At 47.4% G+C, this 19,371-nt stretch overlaps 1 protein-coding gene across 1 annotated transcript in view; it reads right to left on the reverse strand.

The window, feature by feature from the left end:
* Nucleotides 1-10,765, reverse strand: part of foxo6b (forkhead box O6 b) — a gene marked incomplete at both ends in the record, with an annotated part of 30,866 nt that extends 20,101 nt beyond the window's left edge. The window contains one exon of the mRNA XM_080007050.1: nucleotides 10,235-10,765. Coding sequence (XP_079863176.1) covers nucleotides 10,235-10,765 — 531 coding nt within the window. The remainder of the gene's footprint in view (nucleotides 1-10,234) is intronic.
* Nucleotides 10,766-19,371: the final 8,606 nt, after the last annotated feature.

Here is a 19,371-nt window from a genome sequence, read left to right on the forward strand (position 1 = left end):
TTTCTCATCCCGCCGCTAGCCAGGGGCCATCACTCAGCGTTAAGTGTGCACGTCCTAGTGGTGACCACCTTCCGCTCGCCGACGCCATTAAACGAGCAGATTAATGCAGCCATTAAAATCCGCACGCCGACTCCGGCAGCACTCGTCAAAAGACAATGTGGGCGACTGTTGCCGAGGTGTCAAGGATTTGATGAAGTCAGAATTTCGACAGGCACATAAATCAAACTGCCGGGGGTGGAGGGGGCAGGGGGGCGGAGGGGGCATTGCTGGAACTCCACCAGGACGACAGATTCCATACAAGGAAGTTAAGGAAGGTGAGGAACCCCGGACGGGACGCACTTGTGGATCCTTTTATGGCCGTTTCATGACAGCTTAACGATTCTACTGTGATTCCCCATAACCGTAACCATAAAATAATCATTTCTGAGGGTCCCTGTTCCCCATGGACCCGGGAGTGGCCGTTGAGAAAGTCACCTATTGGCCCAAAATAGTCAAAATACCCTTTCATGTCTCCGATATTATATTCCGTTGGCTTACTTAAATGCTTATTTAATTGCTTAAACAGTTTTAAAGCGTGTAAAATGCTGAGAGGAAACGCGTAAATTGAAGCACATCGCCGTACAGTCACACTCCAAGTGTTTCTGTGCATTTTATGAATAAACTTGAAACTGAAACATGATGTATTCCATCGCTTTAGTGTCATTTGCCTACATGACGCTCGCTCTAGTTGAATTGAAGTACACAACATACGTTTTGGTCTCGTTAAGATCACTAAGTGATATTCATTTGCACGTTGCATGTCGAACATTTCCTCACATTTCAGTCATTTTGGTGGGTCTTCATGGGAATAAAAGTCATTTATGACACCCACCAAAAATATAAATATCCAGTCATCAAAATAAATGAATAAGAAATTGACTTTCTCTCTCTCTCTCTCTCTCTCTCTCTCTCTCTCTCTCTCTCACTCACATTACGTATTGATAGTGATAGCATCAAAGTTTGTATATTTGTATACCTTTATATATCTGGCTATTTGTGTTTTGTATTTATTTGGGGCTATTTGTATATTTTTCACTTTCATAAGAATTTTTACTTCAACTTGTTATTCGATTTTTTCAAATATTATTTTTATTCTCTATTCTTTCAGGCTATTAAGCTTTTTTATGCTGATGGCCTGCAGTGTAATGCACCAAACCTCACCAGAATAAAATTCCTACGATATGTAAATGCACCTGGCTGATTCTGATTCAGATTCAAAATAAAAAAAATAGGACAAGAAAATGTGATAAAGGCACAACATATCTTTCGTGCACAAATGAAACCAGAATGAGCAAAAAGAACTGTAATTCTGGAATTGTATAACTTATACTGTATATACTATACCATTTGTACAATTCCAGAATAATAATACGGAAGGAACCAACTGAGGGAACTTAACATAGCGTACACATGGCATTCAAATTAGTATCTTGAGCACTTAACGTCAGAATCTTACTGCACTATGGGAAACAAAATGTCAAATTTGACCTCAGATCTGACACCGTAAGCCCTCGTATACCACATTAGGCCCGAGCTGGATCTGTCTGACACTTTATCCCCTATAAAACCCCCAGACAAAAAAGGGGAAAAAAAAAACCCCAAAAAAACAAAAACCCTAGTGTTTCCATTTAGCCCCAAAGCCACAGCCACAATATATTTTTTAAAGTATGTCTGGATGGATCAATCTCCATTTGGGAAGAAGGGGTATTCCGGATTTACATGCAATTTCGTTGAGGAGCCCGCTTAATCATAAAAAATACACACACACACACACACACACACACACACCACCACGGAAGATTCAAATCTCTCTCTCACTCTCTCTCTCATTTACTCTCTATCGCTCATCTTCGAGCGGTAACACAGCAGAGCGAAGAGAGACAGCGAGAGGATGGCAGAGTTTAGATTACGGGGGGGGGGGGGGGGTCAGAAAGAGAAAAATGAATATGACAGCGCGAGCGAGAGAGAGAGAGAGAGAGAGAAAGAGACAGACAGAGAGGGGTTCATTCAAGGCAAACTGTCATCTCCACCGCGTCAGTCGTCACGTGCGCGCCGAAATCCTGACCTATTTTTCACCAGACTGACACAGAAATACTCTCTGAGCGGCCGTCTTGCACTGCTAACCTCTGTCTCGCCCTGCTGGACCTCCCTGGGCCACCAAGTACTCACACACACACACACACACACACACACACTCGCACACACATGCACACACATGCACACTCAGATATAAAGCTGCTTAGCTGTGATTTAAGGCGGTCCCAAAATATATAAGATTAAATAATCTCTCGAAATTACGAGATTGGAAGTTATTCCTGCGGCCCCGGCTTGAAAGGCTTGCATTGTAATACATCCAAGTACACCGTTAGGCTGATGAATATTAATATGTTTTTTTGTTGTTTTTTAAAGATACACTCTCCTGACCCGTCTTTGTGGGAACAATAGACACTCAACTGTTGTTTTTTTCTCCCTCCATCTCCGTCTTGGAGTGATTAGCGTCACAACTGCCAACTACAGAGAGCAAACATCTTCCCGCACGGCAGAGTCGGATGTTCCAGGATGAGACGATAATGGCCTCCCAACAATGCAAATTTTTCTGAATTAAAAAAAAAAAAAAAGAATTTTGAATCAATGGATCGAAAACTCAATGTAAGGCATACAGCACATTTAAGTACGTACATCATTGAAGAATGAAGGATCAAGGTGAAGCATCAGATTGAGGCGATGTTTTCAACAAGGTGCTTGTATTTAGATTCCTTCAACCGTACCGTTGTACCGGTACCGGTACAACGGTACCGCCAGAGAGGGAGCGATCGGGGCGCAATGGTGACCGCCTATGTCCCTATAGGAAGAGCCAGCCCTGGAAGCTATTTTGAATCAGGAGCTATTCATGAAACATTTGGGTTTGGAGCCCCGAACGTACCCACCCCTAACAACGCCCCTGGTGATGAGCCTGAATCCCGCCCATTGGATAGAAGAGTAGAGCCCCAAAGGGACAGGTGGACTGTACCGGGCACATACCCTGTGGATCGGTTCGCCTTGCGGCTGATATAATAAAAAATAAAAAATAAAATAAAACATTTACGGCCGGCCCATAAAGCAGGGTCAGCCGTCCATTGGTTCATTTTCTATGCTGACATTGGGCTGGCCCAATCACATCTCTTACTAGGCCCCACCCCTCCATCCTTGTGTTCTCCTGTCAGATGCCATGGCTCAGAGCTTTTTGTCCAGGTCCAGCCCTGCCAACAGGTGGATGCAGGGGAGGTGGAGGGGGCGCAGCAGCACAGCAAGCAGGCAGCGAAAGCAGGTAGAGCAGGAGAAACTGGCCGCTTCAATCGGCTGGCACATAAGAGCATGGAAGAGTGTGGCGACATCAAGTCGTCTGACAGAACCAGCTCCGCAAAGCTCCGTCTCATTAATGCGCGCACCCTGATATACTGTAGAATTTTGGACAGACCACCCACCAATCCCCCCTCTCCCCACTACAGTTTCCTTTTGTAGTTTATCTGCTATCGACCTGATGAAGGACAGGTCCAGAGCCGCTCTCCTCCGCTCGCCAAACCGTCCCATCCTTTGGGTACGGCCTCCCCCTAAATGGAAGCCGGAGCGAGTGGTGCCACTTAATGCCGGCGCTGAGAGCTCCACAATCCACCGACGGCATTAATCACCGAGCGCCCGTCCTCCGCTGATTGCCTCCCATCAATCTTAGTTTGCGAGATTGACCGTCCCTCCCCCACCCATCCCCCCTACCTCCGCCCCCTCTCCTCGCCCCCAAGGAAGGAGAGAGAACAAAATGCCCTCGTGATGGGATGAGGTTTTTTTAATTAAACTTTTGTGTTTTTGCCGCTGTTTATAGGGCCTAACGGTTGGGGGGAAAAAAAAAATGATGGCCGCACTTGAGGGGATTTATCTAGTCATCGCGAGGATGCCACTCACCTGCTCCTGTAAAAAGATATCGGCACCCAATCTCAACGAGGAATCGTTGCGCGGGATTACAAAACGGTGTTGACGGCGGGGGGGGGGCGAAGTCAGAGTGGATGTGTGTGATCTGTGTGTGTGTGTGTGTGTGTGTGTGTGTGTGTGTGTGTGTGTGTGTGTGTGTGTGTGTGTGTGTGTGTGGTGTGTGTGTGGGCGCGCAGTGGCAGACAGCGGAGATCGGAGGGAGGGAGGAGTGTGAGAGTGTCTGAGAGGCACATCCTGCCTGCAATTAAGGTGGAATCAGAGAGAGATCCACGTTGCCTTGATAATGAGCCTCATCTGAATTATTAACTAGGGCTGCATCCCCTGGAACTGGATTCCCATCAGGCCTTGCAACACAACAACAGGCGCAGATGGCGCGTGCTAGCAACGCCCCTCAACACCGCTCGGTCGCGTGCACGCACACACACACACACACACCACACACCACACACACACACACACACGCGCGCGTGCACGCGCGCTGCTGGAAGCCAGAGGTGGAAAGTGTGCTGGAAATCCGGAGTGGAGTAAGAGTACTGCTGCTCTAAAGATAACTAAGAGTAGCTGAAGAGAGATTAACAGTAGGAAGTACTTCACAAAAAAACAAAAAAACAAAACGATTCAAGTAATCACTTATTGAGCTCATGTTTGAGGGCACACAAACTTTGTGAGTTAGACAGATAAGATAAAACAGGTGAACATAACACTTTATTCATCCGCGGAGTGTTATTCGGACGTTACAAAGAGATACCAATTCAAATGAGGCGAGAAATATAACACACGCTCGCAAAGTTAACATGAAGTAGCATTATTAACTAGTGATGAGTGAGACCAATACGGCAGGTTGCGGTTAGTCTACAGTAACTACAAGTTACAGTATTGCGCAATTACTAATAAAAGTGGCGTACAGTCCAAAATAAAAAGTTGTCAAAGGTTATAACATTATTTGCAACATATAGTCAATAAACCAATTTCATTTTCTTTAAATAAATCTGTAAAAATCACCTCGACTGTGTTTTATGCTTATTCTGGTTGACACATTTATTTCTTTACTTATAAGACAAAAATGATCCCAAAATCCAACGGGGGCACATCTGACAACTCATGATGCTGCTGTTGCCTTTGATGCATTTGAGACCAAATAACTGCAGTGAATGGATCTTTTTTTTTTTTTTTTTAAGGACAGTTTATTTTTTTAGCTTTGGCAGTGCGGCTGTGCCCTCCGTACCGGTCATTCTGATCTTCAAATCTTTTAAATGGTTCCCATTGTCTTGTCTAATTCTTTTTAAGTTAATACGGACCAATGTTCACGCTGTAATGATTATCGAAATTGAGGGCGCAGTACGTTGTCAGAAAAGAATTCAAGCGAAAGTAGGAGTGCTGGATTTTAGTTATAATACCTGAAACTGCACACAGGTGCTGTAATGTCATTTGGAAAACCTAACAGCAGGAAACTCAACAGGTTCCAACAGTTCCATTTCTGGTACCCTTCTGTATTCTGTATTATGTGTATTTTGTGTACATGCATGTATACATATAATACAGGAATTTATGGTTTATTTGGTAGTTTGAAATTCAAACAACACAAACTTGCATTTCTTTTCAGCGCGTGTGACACGACAAGAGGCCAGTAATATGAAAAAGTAGTCAGACTATGTGAATTCAAATTCCTAATAACTTTTGTGGGGGATTTTTTTCCCCTATTTCTTTAAAAATGAACAACCAATTTTCTTGAAGAACGTTCCCTGCTTGTGCCCTGAGTCACAGTCTTAGTCAGTAAAAGTTCCGGGACGCCAAGGTTTTTTTTTGACTCCCAGTCGAGCTGCGACACCAGCGCAACTTCTGGCGGGCCACATGGAGAGCGTGAGCGCTGGGGCCGACATTTTACGACGCGCCGGGCATGATTCCCAGGAAAGATCGGTCTATGTGTGTGTGTGTGTGGGGGGGGGGGGGGGTGCCTGTGTTTGTGTGTGTGTGTGTGTGTGTGTGTGTGTGTGTGTGTGTGTGTGTGTGTGTGTGTGTGTGTGTGTGTGTGTGTGTGTGTGTGTGTGTGTTATGCTCTATTCCCGCCATAACTCATTTAAGCGGTGAGCAGCACCCACCCCACCCAACCCAACCACCCCATTCGTGGCCCCATCCGAAACTTTGAAAACATACTGTGTGTATCCAACCATCCATCCATACCCACCATTATCATCTGTTACTGCTGCTGCTTTGTGTCTCCGCCTCAACTGGGAAGCAGCTGATCAACCACAGCCCCCCACCCCCACGCACAACACACACACATTCACGCTCAGACACGCATACGCACACACAAACCCTACCACTGCCGATATTTGAATTTGACCTCCTTTCCAACTCCCAAACGCCCCTCCACCCAACTTTCTACAGTGGCCATCTACAGTGGAAAACAACACAAAACAAAACTCTGCCCCTCCCCAAACGATAACCAGGCGCAACCCCAACGCCACCCCCACCCCCACCTCGCGTGCCCGCCTAAACGGATCCGACCCCAAGACCCGCCCATTTCGTGACAACAACAACAACAACATCAACAATATACCGACAGTAGGAGGAGGCAGGAGAGGGAGGGAGGTTTTTTATTTTGCCCCTCCCCCGACCAAGTTGGGAAAATGACACGAGAGACAGGCGACGGACAGTTCATAGTCGAGGTTCATCAACTATATATCAATTTAAAGTATGATGTCAAACCAAAGGTCTCGTTTTGCAAATACAAAAATCCCTCTTCATATCTCAGGCCCCTGCCACACCTTCAAATCAGCATCGCCATAACACGGCCAAAATGTTCCGTCACGAGAAGGCGATTTCTTCATTTAGCAGCGGTTAGATATGCCCCATTGAAGATAAATGATCACATCATTCCCTTCCAGACTCAACCCAACCTCCAACAAAAACAGAAATTGCAATCCCAGATTTTTTTTCTCTGTGGGAAAGAGAAGTTATAAGCGTTGGTCAAGCAAAAGACGAGTGTCCAGCACTCTAACTGCAGACACACACACACACACACACACACACACACACACACACACACACACACACACACACACACACACACACAAACACAAACAGACACTCACACACACACCAAAAACACTAGCAGCGCCCACTGAACCAACGTAGTTCAGTCCGTGTGACAAAACGTAGGCGTCATATTGAGTGACGGGCGTCCTCCTCAAATACAAACAGACAAACACTGTGGGCCTAAACACCACACCTCCACTACTGTCTCACTGACAAGGATTTCAATACCTTAGCCTGGTGTTGAATGAGTGTGTGTGTGAGTGTCTGTGTGTGTGTGTGTGTGTGTGTGTGTGTGTGTGTGTGTGTGTGTGTGTACGTGCGCATGAGTCTGTTGAAGTATCGGTTGATACCAAACACTAAATACGGCAGACTTACTTACATACTTGTATCGACAATTTTGTATATTGACATAAAAATCGATTTCCTCCTTTACAGATATCTTACATGGGTTTGGTATGGCTCTTGGCAACAGTTTTTTTTCCTGTAACGGTCACATCGCACAAGTAAAATACTGAGAAATTTTCCAGGACAGCACTTCAAGCATTTTTCAAATCGTAATCAGGTGCGATATTTGACAAGAAATCCTGGCTCCAAACTTAAACACCAAGAGAACAGAGCCACGGATTCTGAATTCAGCAACAGCTCTCCCGAGGGATTACACAAGCACTCTTAAAGGCTGCTTTTAATAGTTGGAGTAAACCCCCCCGCGTCGTCCAGCCCATCCAAGCCGTCTACCCACCCTAAAAACGCTGTCTGCTCGATTCACACACACACACACACACACACACAAAAATGTACCCGTACATAAAACTGGTACAATTTGTGTGTATGTGTGTGTGTGTGTGTGTGTGTGTGTGTGTGTGTGTGTGTGTGTGTGTGTATGAGAGCGAGAGAGATTCTGGGCCAGTGTTTAAACTCGTTAAAACTGTTGCCAACTGTTACAGTTTAACGCAATGTGTATGCGTGCGTACGTACGGCTGTTTGCGTGTGTGATTTGTCTGTTTTTGGAGAGTGTTTTTTTTTTTATGATTGGATCTAGTTGTTTTTGCCTTTGACTTGGAAGCCCTGGCCCAATCAGCTTTCTGCCAAACCAGCCAATCAAAAGCCCCCCACGCACAAAGCCCCTCCGCTGGAATCCAAGCAGACATCAAGCTGGGCATCCCTGGGAAGCACAAACAAGGCAACAGGATTTAAACCCTGCGTTCAACCCAATGTTCCAAACCCGGCCACAAATTTTGGACAGTTGCTATTACCCCGTACTTTAGCATTAAACAAAATAGTGATTTTATTGAGAATAATCCTGGTCTTCATACTACTCCTTCCTTACAAATGTTGGGACATTAGCGTCAAGTATATGGAAAGCCTTGGGAGAACACACGCCTGTGTGTTTGCATGGGGATGTGTCTAAGTGTGTGTGTCCGTAAGTAGAATAACAGGGAGAGACAGAGAGAGAGAGAGAGAGAGAGAGAGAGAGAGAGAGAGAGAGAGAGAGAAAGAGAGAAGTAGAAATCCATGAACAAAAATCACCGTTACAACACAGACAAAAGAAAAAATGGAAAGTGGAGAATTTCATCAGCCCCACGCTGAGCGTCTCAAGACGGTGGGAAGATGTTTTTGGCGTCAGAATGAGTACAGAACTGCATCTCCTGAAAAAAGAAAGCACCCACATCCTTCCCACTATCGCCTCAGCCCGTACTTTCCCCTCAGCCCGTATATCTATATTTCTGTCTGCCTATCCGGGAGAATAACCCGAAACACAATCAAGGGATTATCAGTTTGGTTGTAAACTCACTCCTGAGGGACACACTCTTCAGCCGCAAGAACGCCCGAAGTCTCCTGTTAGCGCCATCTATTTTTTTTAAAGCCAGCTGTCAGACACTTCACTGAGGTGAGTGATGGCTCCTCCAAGTTAAACAGTTTGAGAGCTCCTTGATAGCCCTTGACGAGCGAATATGAATAACAAGTCACTGTTATATTTGTCAAGGAGACACTTAATGAGACAGTGCTCCCCTTTATTAAAGAGTTTGGTGTCCAGGCTCTAATATGTTCACCTTGCATGGACCCATTTGACCTTTCCTGCTTGTATCATGCCTGCTACCCGGGTCTTGGTGTGGACGGAAGGGGAAAGGAAGGAAGATGAACGTGAAGAGGGAAGGTCACATTTAAAAAATGAAGAGATCTTTTTTATTTTCCGTGCCAACATATACAGACTTAATCTGTTTCCAATGTTGTTTAGGTTTATTTACACCTGTGCTGAATTGTAACTGGCCGTCATATCTAGACACACGTGTTAGTATTCTCTTCTCTTCTTTTTTTCCATTAGGATTCCGTGCAGGATTCTCTGAACAAGCTACATAAGGGGCTTGGGAACAAAAGAACAATAATCCCCGCACAAAACGGGTGGGTGGTCAATTTAAGTAGATTACAGCAACAAAAATCTATTAGATTAACCTCCTATTAATTTGAATTTGAGGGATAATCTGTGGTTTCATCTGTTTGGTGTGACACTCTGTGTCATCATCTCATATTATTGTCCTTTCTAATGCCCCCCCCCCTGCTTTGTGCCATCCAATTGCACTGCTAGTGCGTAACACAACGTGCGCAGTGGATGGCAGCTGGAGGGGGGTGTAGAAATGGTTAATCCGGTGCTCCAAACGAATAGGGGGAAAACTGAATGGGATGTACTCCGTTCCCCGTGTGACCGGTTTTTGCCACACCGCGTGTGCGCGCAGATTCGAGTATCCCCGTTTATCAATCCTCTCTATGCGTCACAGCGCACGATACTAACCTATTTGTGTGTGTGCGCGCGCGCGTGTGCGTGCGTGTGTGTGTGTGTGTGTGTGTGTGTGTGTGTGTGTGTGTGTGTGTGTGTGTGTGTGTGTGTGTGTGTGTGTGTGTGTGTGTGCGTGCCTGTCTATGTGCGTGTTTTGAGACTACTCCTACACACAGACTGGAATCCAAAATGCAATGAACCCAGTGAACCTCTAACCATGTCCACCGCCCCTTTCCACGCGCGGTACAGTGTGGAGTGACATGGGGACGCGCCAGTGACATAAATCGTTTAAAGTGAAGGATGGGTGTATTATGGGGTTCTCGCGGAAGCACGCACGCACGCACGCACACACGCACGCACGCACACACACACACACACACACACACGTGTAGCTTTTCGAAATCCATTCGCTGTCCTCACCTTCCATCCAGCCGAGCTGTTGCTGTCGCCTTTATCCTTGAAATACGGGACGAAGCGAACCATCCAGTCGTAGATCTGGGACAGGGTGAGTCTCTTCTCCGGGGCGCTGTCGATCGCGCGCGTGATCAGATCCGCGTACGACTGGTTCCCCCACGCGTTCCGCCGGGAGGACTTGGCTTTGCGCAGCTGTCCGGCAGCGTCCAGTGCGGCGGCGGCCGCCGCCCCCGACATGCACGCGGCGGGAGCGGCGGCGACCGGGGCCGGGGCGCCGGCCGGGTGCGTAATGTCCGCCGGCGCGCCGCCCTTCCTCTCGCCCCGGCACGCGGGCACGTCGTACCGCTCCACTTTCACGGACGCCAGCGGTAGACTCCGACTCACCTCCTCTCCCCCGTGGAAACCCTCCGGACGCGGCGGCGGCGGCGGCGGCGGCCAGGCGCACAGCCGCGGGCGACCGTGCGGTTCGAATTCGGAATCGAGATCGATATCAACCTGATGCGCGTCCATGCCGTTGTTCTCCATCATCATCAGCATGGCCCCGCTTCCCTTGATGCCCAACCGGCAAGGTCACCAAACGAGACCGCTAATCAATTTTCTTTAGACCCGGTGTAGTCGAAATGCCAAAAAATAAAATCGCAACTAAAAATCGCCTTGTCTGGAGACGAACGCTGTTGTTCTCACACACGGGGGTTGTAAAGCAGTAATAAAAGCCGGGGTGGATGGTGTGGAATATTATACCATTCTCCTCGGATAACGTGTGGCATCGCATCAGGACAGTTGGAGGTGTATTCCACACATCCACGGCAACATCAGTCCCTGGTCCATGTTAATCGCACAGGTGCGAGGAAAAGCCAAGTGACGGTCAGAAATCCATTGTTAAACCATGCCCGAATGTCTTTTTCTTTTTTTACTATCGGTCCGTCGCAGCAACAGTTGATCCAAACCCAGCCGCGGCGCTGTGCGGGCGACGCGTACGCGTATCAACTCCCAAATGAATAGACTTAGTTTTTTCCTCCCCCAGCAGTTTTCCAGCATCAACCCCGCTCTTCCCTGCGAGATCCGTGGACCGGCTTCACACGAGCGCACTCATAACTGGAACTCGGTGCGGGTGCGCAATTACTCCCCTTAAAAATAGTCACTCATGAATCATTCATAAAGCCGCAGAATTCCAGACGCGAAATAGCTCCGTGGCTTTTTTGGAGCATCCTGCGCCTCACCTCCGCCTGCCGGTGCCGCGCCGGAGACGCGCAGCGCGCAGAAATATGATTTGTCCGCCTTTGTTTCGCTCAAGTGTCGCCGCGCCTGTTGTGTGCGTCTTGCGGCGTCAAGCCACTAAAGTGTAGTGTGGAATATAGTGTGGTGCACGGATCAAGTCACTCCCTCTGGAACAGGTCCACAGAGGGAGATAATCCTTCTCCATATGCTGGTGCTTGACAAAGGTAAAACGTTGAATACATTGTCAATGTAGGTTATTCATGACAGGAATTATTATTTTTTTATTTACAATTGTAAATTAAGGATAATGTTGATAACCAATTTCAAATAAACACTCCCCCCTTGACAGGGCTATGGTCTTTTTCACTGTAATCTCTGTAACTATAGTATAGACAGGTGTGGACTTTTGGACAAAGTCTAGTGGCCAAAACAGTACAGATCTTCTCAAATTAGGGTCCACATCTAATGAAATGCAATTCATGGCCTATTGGGTATCAAATTGAGGGTCCTAGGATTAGGAAAAGGTTGAGATTCACTTTTATAGAGCATTAAGGGTGCAGAACTAACAAGGCCTTATAAGAATTAAGAGGGAAAAAATGGAGTGTATTCATTATAATAAAGTCTCTTAGAGGAGGCTGTCGAATAGTCACATAGTGAAATGAAAGGCAACTCGTCATTGCCGTAGAATCGCACAATGGCGGACGAGCATCAACTACCTACAACATGCTCAGATAATATTTCAGATCGATGTGGCCCATCAATATTGCCCAGAAAATATCGGCCTTGGGTTCCCGTCACGCCGGTCTGAGCAATCGTCATCCAGCGTAGACGCCAAAAGCCAAATAGCAGTTGTGAATGCCGTACTCAATTTGGGGCCCCGCTTACGCGGCCGTCCTCCCCAAGATTGTTTCAAAGAGATTTGGGAATTCCAGCCACACAGTGGGACAGCAGCTCATCACTGGGGTCAAAGACGCCTCAACTCAAACTACCACCCCACCCTTGTCTCATGTCATCTGGCTCTCTCTGATGGATCCGGGTGTATAAACCCAGCCCAGTGCATCAATGGAGGCTCTGTCTGTCAGAGGGGGGCGTCCCGGTTAGATGGAAGAGCCCCCAAACCCCGCAATGACATCCGGTTGTCAGTGACAACCATAACCTCAAATGCACCTAAAAGGAATGCTTTAGAGAGAACCTAATAGGCCTATCACGACATGGAGCGAGTGAGCGAGAGAGAGAGAGAGAGAGAGAGAGAGAGAGAGAGAGAGAGAGATAATAAAACGCAGGGAGATGCCGTAAATGAGAAGAAACAGGGAAAATTCAAAACACATGGCACTGCGGTTTGGAGAGGTTTTTTTTTTGTTTTCTTCACCACAGTGAAGTTCTATCAGGAATGCGCTGTGACTCCTATCATGGGGAATGAAAACACAGATCTCGCGCCAGCGGGGTTGGACGTACAGTATAGCGGCAACGGCAGCGGCGGCCTCATTCCAGGTGAGGCAGCCGCTGTCGGGGCTACACCGGTACGGAGTAAATCTTTTCACAAAACACCTTTCAGTCAATTGTTTGGCCACGTCTGATTTGGCCAACTGGACGTATAAACGACTCTACTTAGGTGGCGGGACACGTTTTGTTTCAGGGAAAATTATTATGAAGGGGGGGGAGCGTTTTCATACTTTTCATACTTTTCATACGTAATTACCCTCTTAAAGTACTTGACTTTTTCCAATCTGTAAAACTTCCCTTTGGACCTGAGAGGCATTGTCAAGTGCATCTAGTTGCCATGTCGGCCAGCCGGCATGAATCTTTTTTCTTCTCCTTTTTTTTTCCCCCTCTGAAGCTCGACTACCTCCCCCTCATTGATCAGCGTGGCGTCCGCAGCGGCCCCGGGGCCAAGGTCAGACGAGGGCCTTTACCGCTGTTGCAGCCGCTGGAGCCAAAGGGGTCCCCGGACCACCTAAGGAGCCGACGCTAATTGACTTTGCCCTTTTGCGCCGATCCCCCTCCTCACTCCGCTCCTATGCCTCCGCCCCTCGACGAGAGTCGGTTCGGCCGGGGGAATTATCGATGTGTTTTACGAGTGACGAGGTGGTGCCGCTCCTACTTCTCGGGGGAAACCCTGGAGGGTTTTTTCGACTGTTGAAGTCAGGAAAGTCAGGACTCGCTCCTCAAGCTCCGGCATGTTCGTTGCGAGAAAGACCAAAACAAGGGGCTTTGGTTGATTTTTTTTTTTTTTTCTTCCCAACTTTGTTCCAAGATTATGAACCGATCGAGTTACGGTCATGTAGGGATATTGTGTTATGTTTTGGCTCCCTCTGTCACAGAGCTTTGGCTAAAGACTGCTCTCGGGGCTCGGGGCAAATCAGTTCAATCAGCTGCGAAGTCTGTCTTTGTTTTAATGTTGGGGTTTAAATGGCCCTCCCATCTTTTAGTCTCTAGCCCAGTTCTCTCTCTCCCTCTTTATCAATCTATAATCCCTCCCTCCGGCCCTCCCACTTCTTTACAAGCAACCCTAGTTACATAAGGCTCCAGAAACTGTGTGTGTGTGTGTGTGTGTGTGTGTGTGTGTGTGTGTGTGTGTGTGCGTGTGTGTGTGTGCACGGGTGTGCGTGTGCTTGTGCGTGTGTGTGTGTGTGTGTGTGTGCGTGCACGCGTGTGCTTGTGCGTGTGTGTGAATGTGTGTGTGTGTGTGTGTGTGTGCACGCGTGTGCTTGTGCGTGTGTGTAAATGTGTGTGTGTGTGTGTGTGTGTGTGTGTGTGTGTGTGTGTGCGCGTGCGTGCGTACACTGTGGGACTAGAGGGTTGGGCATCTCAGCCCATACACAGCCGATGGCCATCCCAAGAATGTGTCCTCTCTGTGGGTTTGGGCTTCAGCCAACCATGTGGCCTCCCAATGTCACAGAGAGACAGACCCAGAGAGGGAGAAAGAGAGCAACACTCTCCCAGCCATTTGAGACTTTCTGGAACACAATAAGCTGTATTTCACTTCCATATTGGCAGTACATGTTGAGGCTGTCTAACAGCGCACGAACAAATTCTTTCTTCTGCTTTTTATAGGTGCAAACCACAACTTTTCCTTGTGCCTGCGACTCGCAGTCCTTTTTAATGAATGCAGCGGTGGTGCTGGTAATATTTAAAGAATCTCTCCCTTGAGCAACGCTCCTCAGTTAAGGGTAGAGGAGGACGCAGTGACAGGCTTCTCTCTGCCATACCTTACACAAAGAGGTTTAACTTACACAGCCCGACACCTACCGCTAATCCCATTTCAAATTTGCAGCCTCAACCATGAAATCCACTCACAGTAAGAAAAAATACACAGCGATGCCGTGCAGAAGTGTTACAAAGATAATCTTCCCCCCGTCACTTTACCCCACTTGTTTCCAATCAAAAATAAATAAATAAATAAATATAGATACTATTAAAGTGAGTGGATCAGTGCCACTTGGTGGAGTAAAGGACACCGCAAAGTGAGGTTACGTCGCACTTGGAGTTGTGTGTGGAAATAAAAACCGGAATGGCATCCCACTATGTCAGTGGGCTTTCGCCAAACATATGGCAAACGTTGCCTGTAACTGCACTGGAACAACTTTGCTGAGCCTTGATCTGGCCCCGTCACGAGAAGCTTCCTGGTGGTAACAGGAAGTCAGTCCCATGAACCCTCTGAGCGCCTGCGGTCTGCTGACCTCTCACTGATCCCATAATTCGTGCGTCGGTCTGGGCTGCAGTCCTCGATGCAACGCAGCACACTGCTCTTACGTGACCTCGGCAAACGGAGCCCGGAGCCGGCGGGGGGAAAAAAACTTCCTAGTACCACTAAAGGGAGAGGCCTACGAGAAACCGAAGCCCAACTTCTCGGCATAGTAGCGTGTGATGGGTCTACTACAGTTGGGCGCCGGGGAGCAGGCCGGTGCCGCTGACAGGAAGTTGTGAAGAGAGGCAGCAGACAGTAGGAGCCTGGGTGTGACAGGGTGGCAGAGTGTGTGTCACCAGGTACACTACCCCCCTGTCTCGGCGCGTCTCCCAGGTTCCGCCTGGCCGCCTTCGCCATGGCGCGGGGCTGATGGGAGACGACAGGCTCCCTGCTCCCAACCTTCAGTCACCTGTCGCGTGAGGTCACCTGCCGTTCCCTGGCACAGAGATGAGATGGGATGGGATGGGATGGGGGCTGGGCACGAAGGACGACGCGTTTGCTTTGGACTTGGAGTTTGAATCGCACATTCGGCGAAGTTCGCCGTCATCCATTTTGTCCGCATTCAAATAGGGAACAGCCGCCGCCGTCGCCACTGGCTGAGGGGAAATGATGTGGCGGAAAATGTAATTTCTCTCTCTAATTTCTATTATCTTGGCGGTCATGAGGTTAACACCAGGGAATGAAAATGAAGGAATGAAAACACAACGGCTTGGATTAGAGTGAAAAAAAAAAAACGAGAGAGTTCACAGGGTCGTATATCATTAAGCAATTGAGGGAGTTAATTAGGCAGCTCTGATAATTATTGCCATGGCAACCTGCGCGCTCTCATGCAGATTTGATTAACGAGGTGCCGTTTATCTGGGCTGGCTACATGGGGAAAGAACTTGAGAGCCCCCTACAGGTGGAAGTGGTGTACTGCACAGTACAGTTTAAGGCCTTGTGTGTTTTAAGACTAGACCAACCAACCAAAAGTGTACAAAGAAACAGGCCAACATTCATCAATAGGTGACAGCATTTCTTCCTTAACTAGGCTTAAGTCATTCAAGTTAGTGTGTTGAATCAAGTGTTTTGGTTTTGGAGTTTGTCCTTCTTGTTCATCATCCACACGAAAGGCGATCGCGTGTATGCATTCTGGATCGGCTGTGAGCATTTTCCCCTGACCACAAGCTCTGCAAAAATTTAACTGGGATAACTAAAAAGAAATATTTCTCAAAAGGGATTTTGCTTGGTTGGCATGTGAAGTCATTGTCGATTGCGTAAGAGGAATTGATTATGAATCACAGTACACATATTGCCCTCTGGTGGAAAGACAACAGACGATTGTAGACCTCGGGTCTCAAACTCATAACATCAATTTATTTATTTGACTTTCAGACGTTGCCGTAATTGAATGAAACAAAAAAGCCCCAATCCCCCGGTATCCCGCGCTGCTCCATGCTCCGTACTGCTCCGGATACCGTGGTGGAAGATTCAGCTACTGTATTGCTTATTTCTCGCCTGAAATACATTCAGAAACAGATTTTGGTGGTCTGATAAGGGAAATCAGTGAAAGTGTACAGGACTAAATACAACGGAACCCGGAGTAAAGTTCAAACCCCATTGGTTCTAGAACCGGGAGTTGTGCTCAAACCCCATTGGCTAACAGAACTCGGGGACCTGGGAGGGTGGTTCCTCCCGCTTAAACGACACCTCAGAAACACGATGGATTTAGAGGCATGGTAGAATGACTAGAATGCATATGAGTGGTATTTTCAGCTGAAAACTCAAAGAAACATGTTTTGGGGAACTCAGAGACAGATATTAACTTCATTAAAAAGGAGCATAACAGGTCAACCTTAAGTTGTGGGACAGATTCAACAATATATTTTAAACATGTAGCGGGCCAGAATAAACTGTCTTGCAGGCCAAATGTGGACCCCGGGCCTGTGCTTTGATTCCCCTGATTCTAGGTTGTCCAGAGCCCTGTTAGACCCATGCTTGAAGCATGAAAGATCTCTAACGCGGCGGGGGGCAATTGCAAATGATTGTTGTGAAAACAAGGTACATTTATAGCACAAAGAAATGAGATACATCCAATATTGGATTTGAAAGACAGAGCTGATGGTTCTTATTTTTTTTTTTCTCTCTTTTTTTTTCAAAACAATAACTGTCACACCGATCAAAAGAGCAATTCCACCACAAATGGAAAAAAAGAGAGAGATGGGCCTTGAAATCAGCAGAGATCACATTTGTCAGTAAAGTGACACATTTTGTGCGCGCTTAGAACATCACTATCAAAATCAGTTTACTTAAAAAAATAAATAAATAAATAAAAGCCCACTTAATTATCACTCTCAAGAGCTTTTGCCAGGGTTTGTCGCTATTGGCAGCCGGCAGACAAAAGTGAATACATGAAAGTGAAGGAAAGCTCACAGTGGGAGATTTCTCCAGGGACTCGCTTAATCCTCCTCCACATCATTTTGCGCGTGGTGAAAGTGAGTGGTATGGATTAGTTTATTATACCAAATAACCCTGCGCTTCATTTTATAAAAAAAATAATAAAATATACGCTTTCCTCCAACGCCACCGTGAATACCTGACAATGGAGCTTTCTTAAAAATGTCACGTCCCAGTCTAAAAATAGAATGTAAGGAGCCTGCCTAACAAATACTAGTTTCTTTGTGGGGCTGCTTTTGAAGTCAATCTACACCCACAGTTCACAGCCTTGTCTTAGTGTGTCACCGAAATGTCTCCTGGATGAGAACATTTTATTTTCCCTTTCTTTTTTTTAAGTAATATTTTAATTGACCAAATGCAATGTGGCTGAATTCATACAGTTGAATGGGGGTGGATGAAACTGAAATCTATAAAACTTTTAATGCTTTTAAATATTACTTTAAAAAAAAAATCACTTTTGGGAAGCTAGCTCCGATGTTCACCACAATATTCAACATCTCCCTGGCTGAATCAGTGGTCCCGTCCTGCTTCAAGAGGTCCACCGTCGTTCCTGTCCCGAAGATCGCCTCTCCTGCCTGCCTGAATGACTACCGTCCGGTGGCCCTCACCTCGGTGGTCATGAAGTGTTTCGAGAGGCTGATTAAGGATTACATCTGCGCCTCCCTCCCCCGCACCTTGGACCCGTTGCAGTTCGCGTACCGGCAGAACAGATCCACGGATGACGCGGTCTCCCAGGTACTGCACACCACGCTCACGCACCTGGATGGCCAGAAGGGGGCCTATGTGAGAATGCTGTTCATTGATTATAGTTCAGCTTACAACACCATAGTTCCCACCAGACTGGCTGTCAAGCTGATGGAGCTAGGATTGGATGGTCCGCTGTGCACCTGGATCCTGGACTTCCTCACAGGCCGCCCCCAGGTGGTCATGGTGGGGAAGTACATGTCAAGCTCCCTCACCCAGAATACAGGATCCCCCCAGGGCTGCGTCCTCAGCCCCCTACTGTACTCCCTGTACACACATGACTGTGTGGCCAGGTCCAGCTCCAACACCATCATCAAGTTTGCTGACGACACCGTGGTCGTGGGCCTGATCACCGACTGCGATGAGAAGGCCTACGGCGAGGAGGTGGCTGACCTGTCACTCTGGTGCCAGGACAACAGCCTACACCTGAACGTCAGCAAAACCAAGGAGCTGATTGTGGACTTTAGGCGTGGATCACAATCGAGGACGCACACGCCCTTGTGGATTAATGGGACTTCTGTCGATAGGGTGAGCAGCTTCAGATATCTGGGAGTCCACATCACAGAGGACTTAACATGGACTGTTCACACAGACACTCTGGTGAGAAAGGCGAGGCAGCGTCTCTACCACCTCAGGCAGCTGAGGAAATTCCGGGTCTCGGTGAGGATCCCCAAGTCCTTCTACTCTGGAGCAGTGGAGAGCATCCTGACAGGCAACATCACTGCCTGGTTTGGGAACTGTACTGCCCAGGACAGGCGGGCCTCGCTGAAACCTAGCACTCCGCTGCAGCTTCTCGTGTGCTCAAATGAAGTCCAACATCATAATTTTTTCTTTTTAAATCTTGATAAAAGGATGCTCACAATATTGTCAGACAGAAAAGAAAATCTTGAAAATTGCATTTAATCACGTTTGATAAAAAAAAATAACAGATGACAAACCGGTCACCGCTCTCCTCTGTAAGTGTGACGGCCACAGCTTGCTGCTGTCGGTCTTAAGAAATCGATAAAGAGCTTCACCGCTCCACTCCTTTGGGCCGTAAACACTTCTGTGTCAAGGT

Source organism: Zeus faber, assembly GCF_960531495.2.
Source record: "Zeus faber genome assembly, chromosome: 1".
In the NCBI taxonomy this organism is placed as follows: domain Eukaryota; kingdom Metazoa; phylum Chordata; class Actinopteri; order Zeiformes; family Zeidae; genus Zeus; species Zeus faber.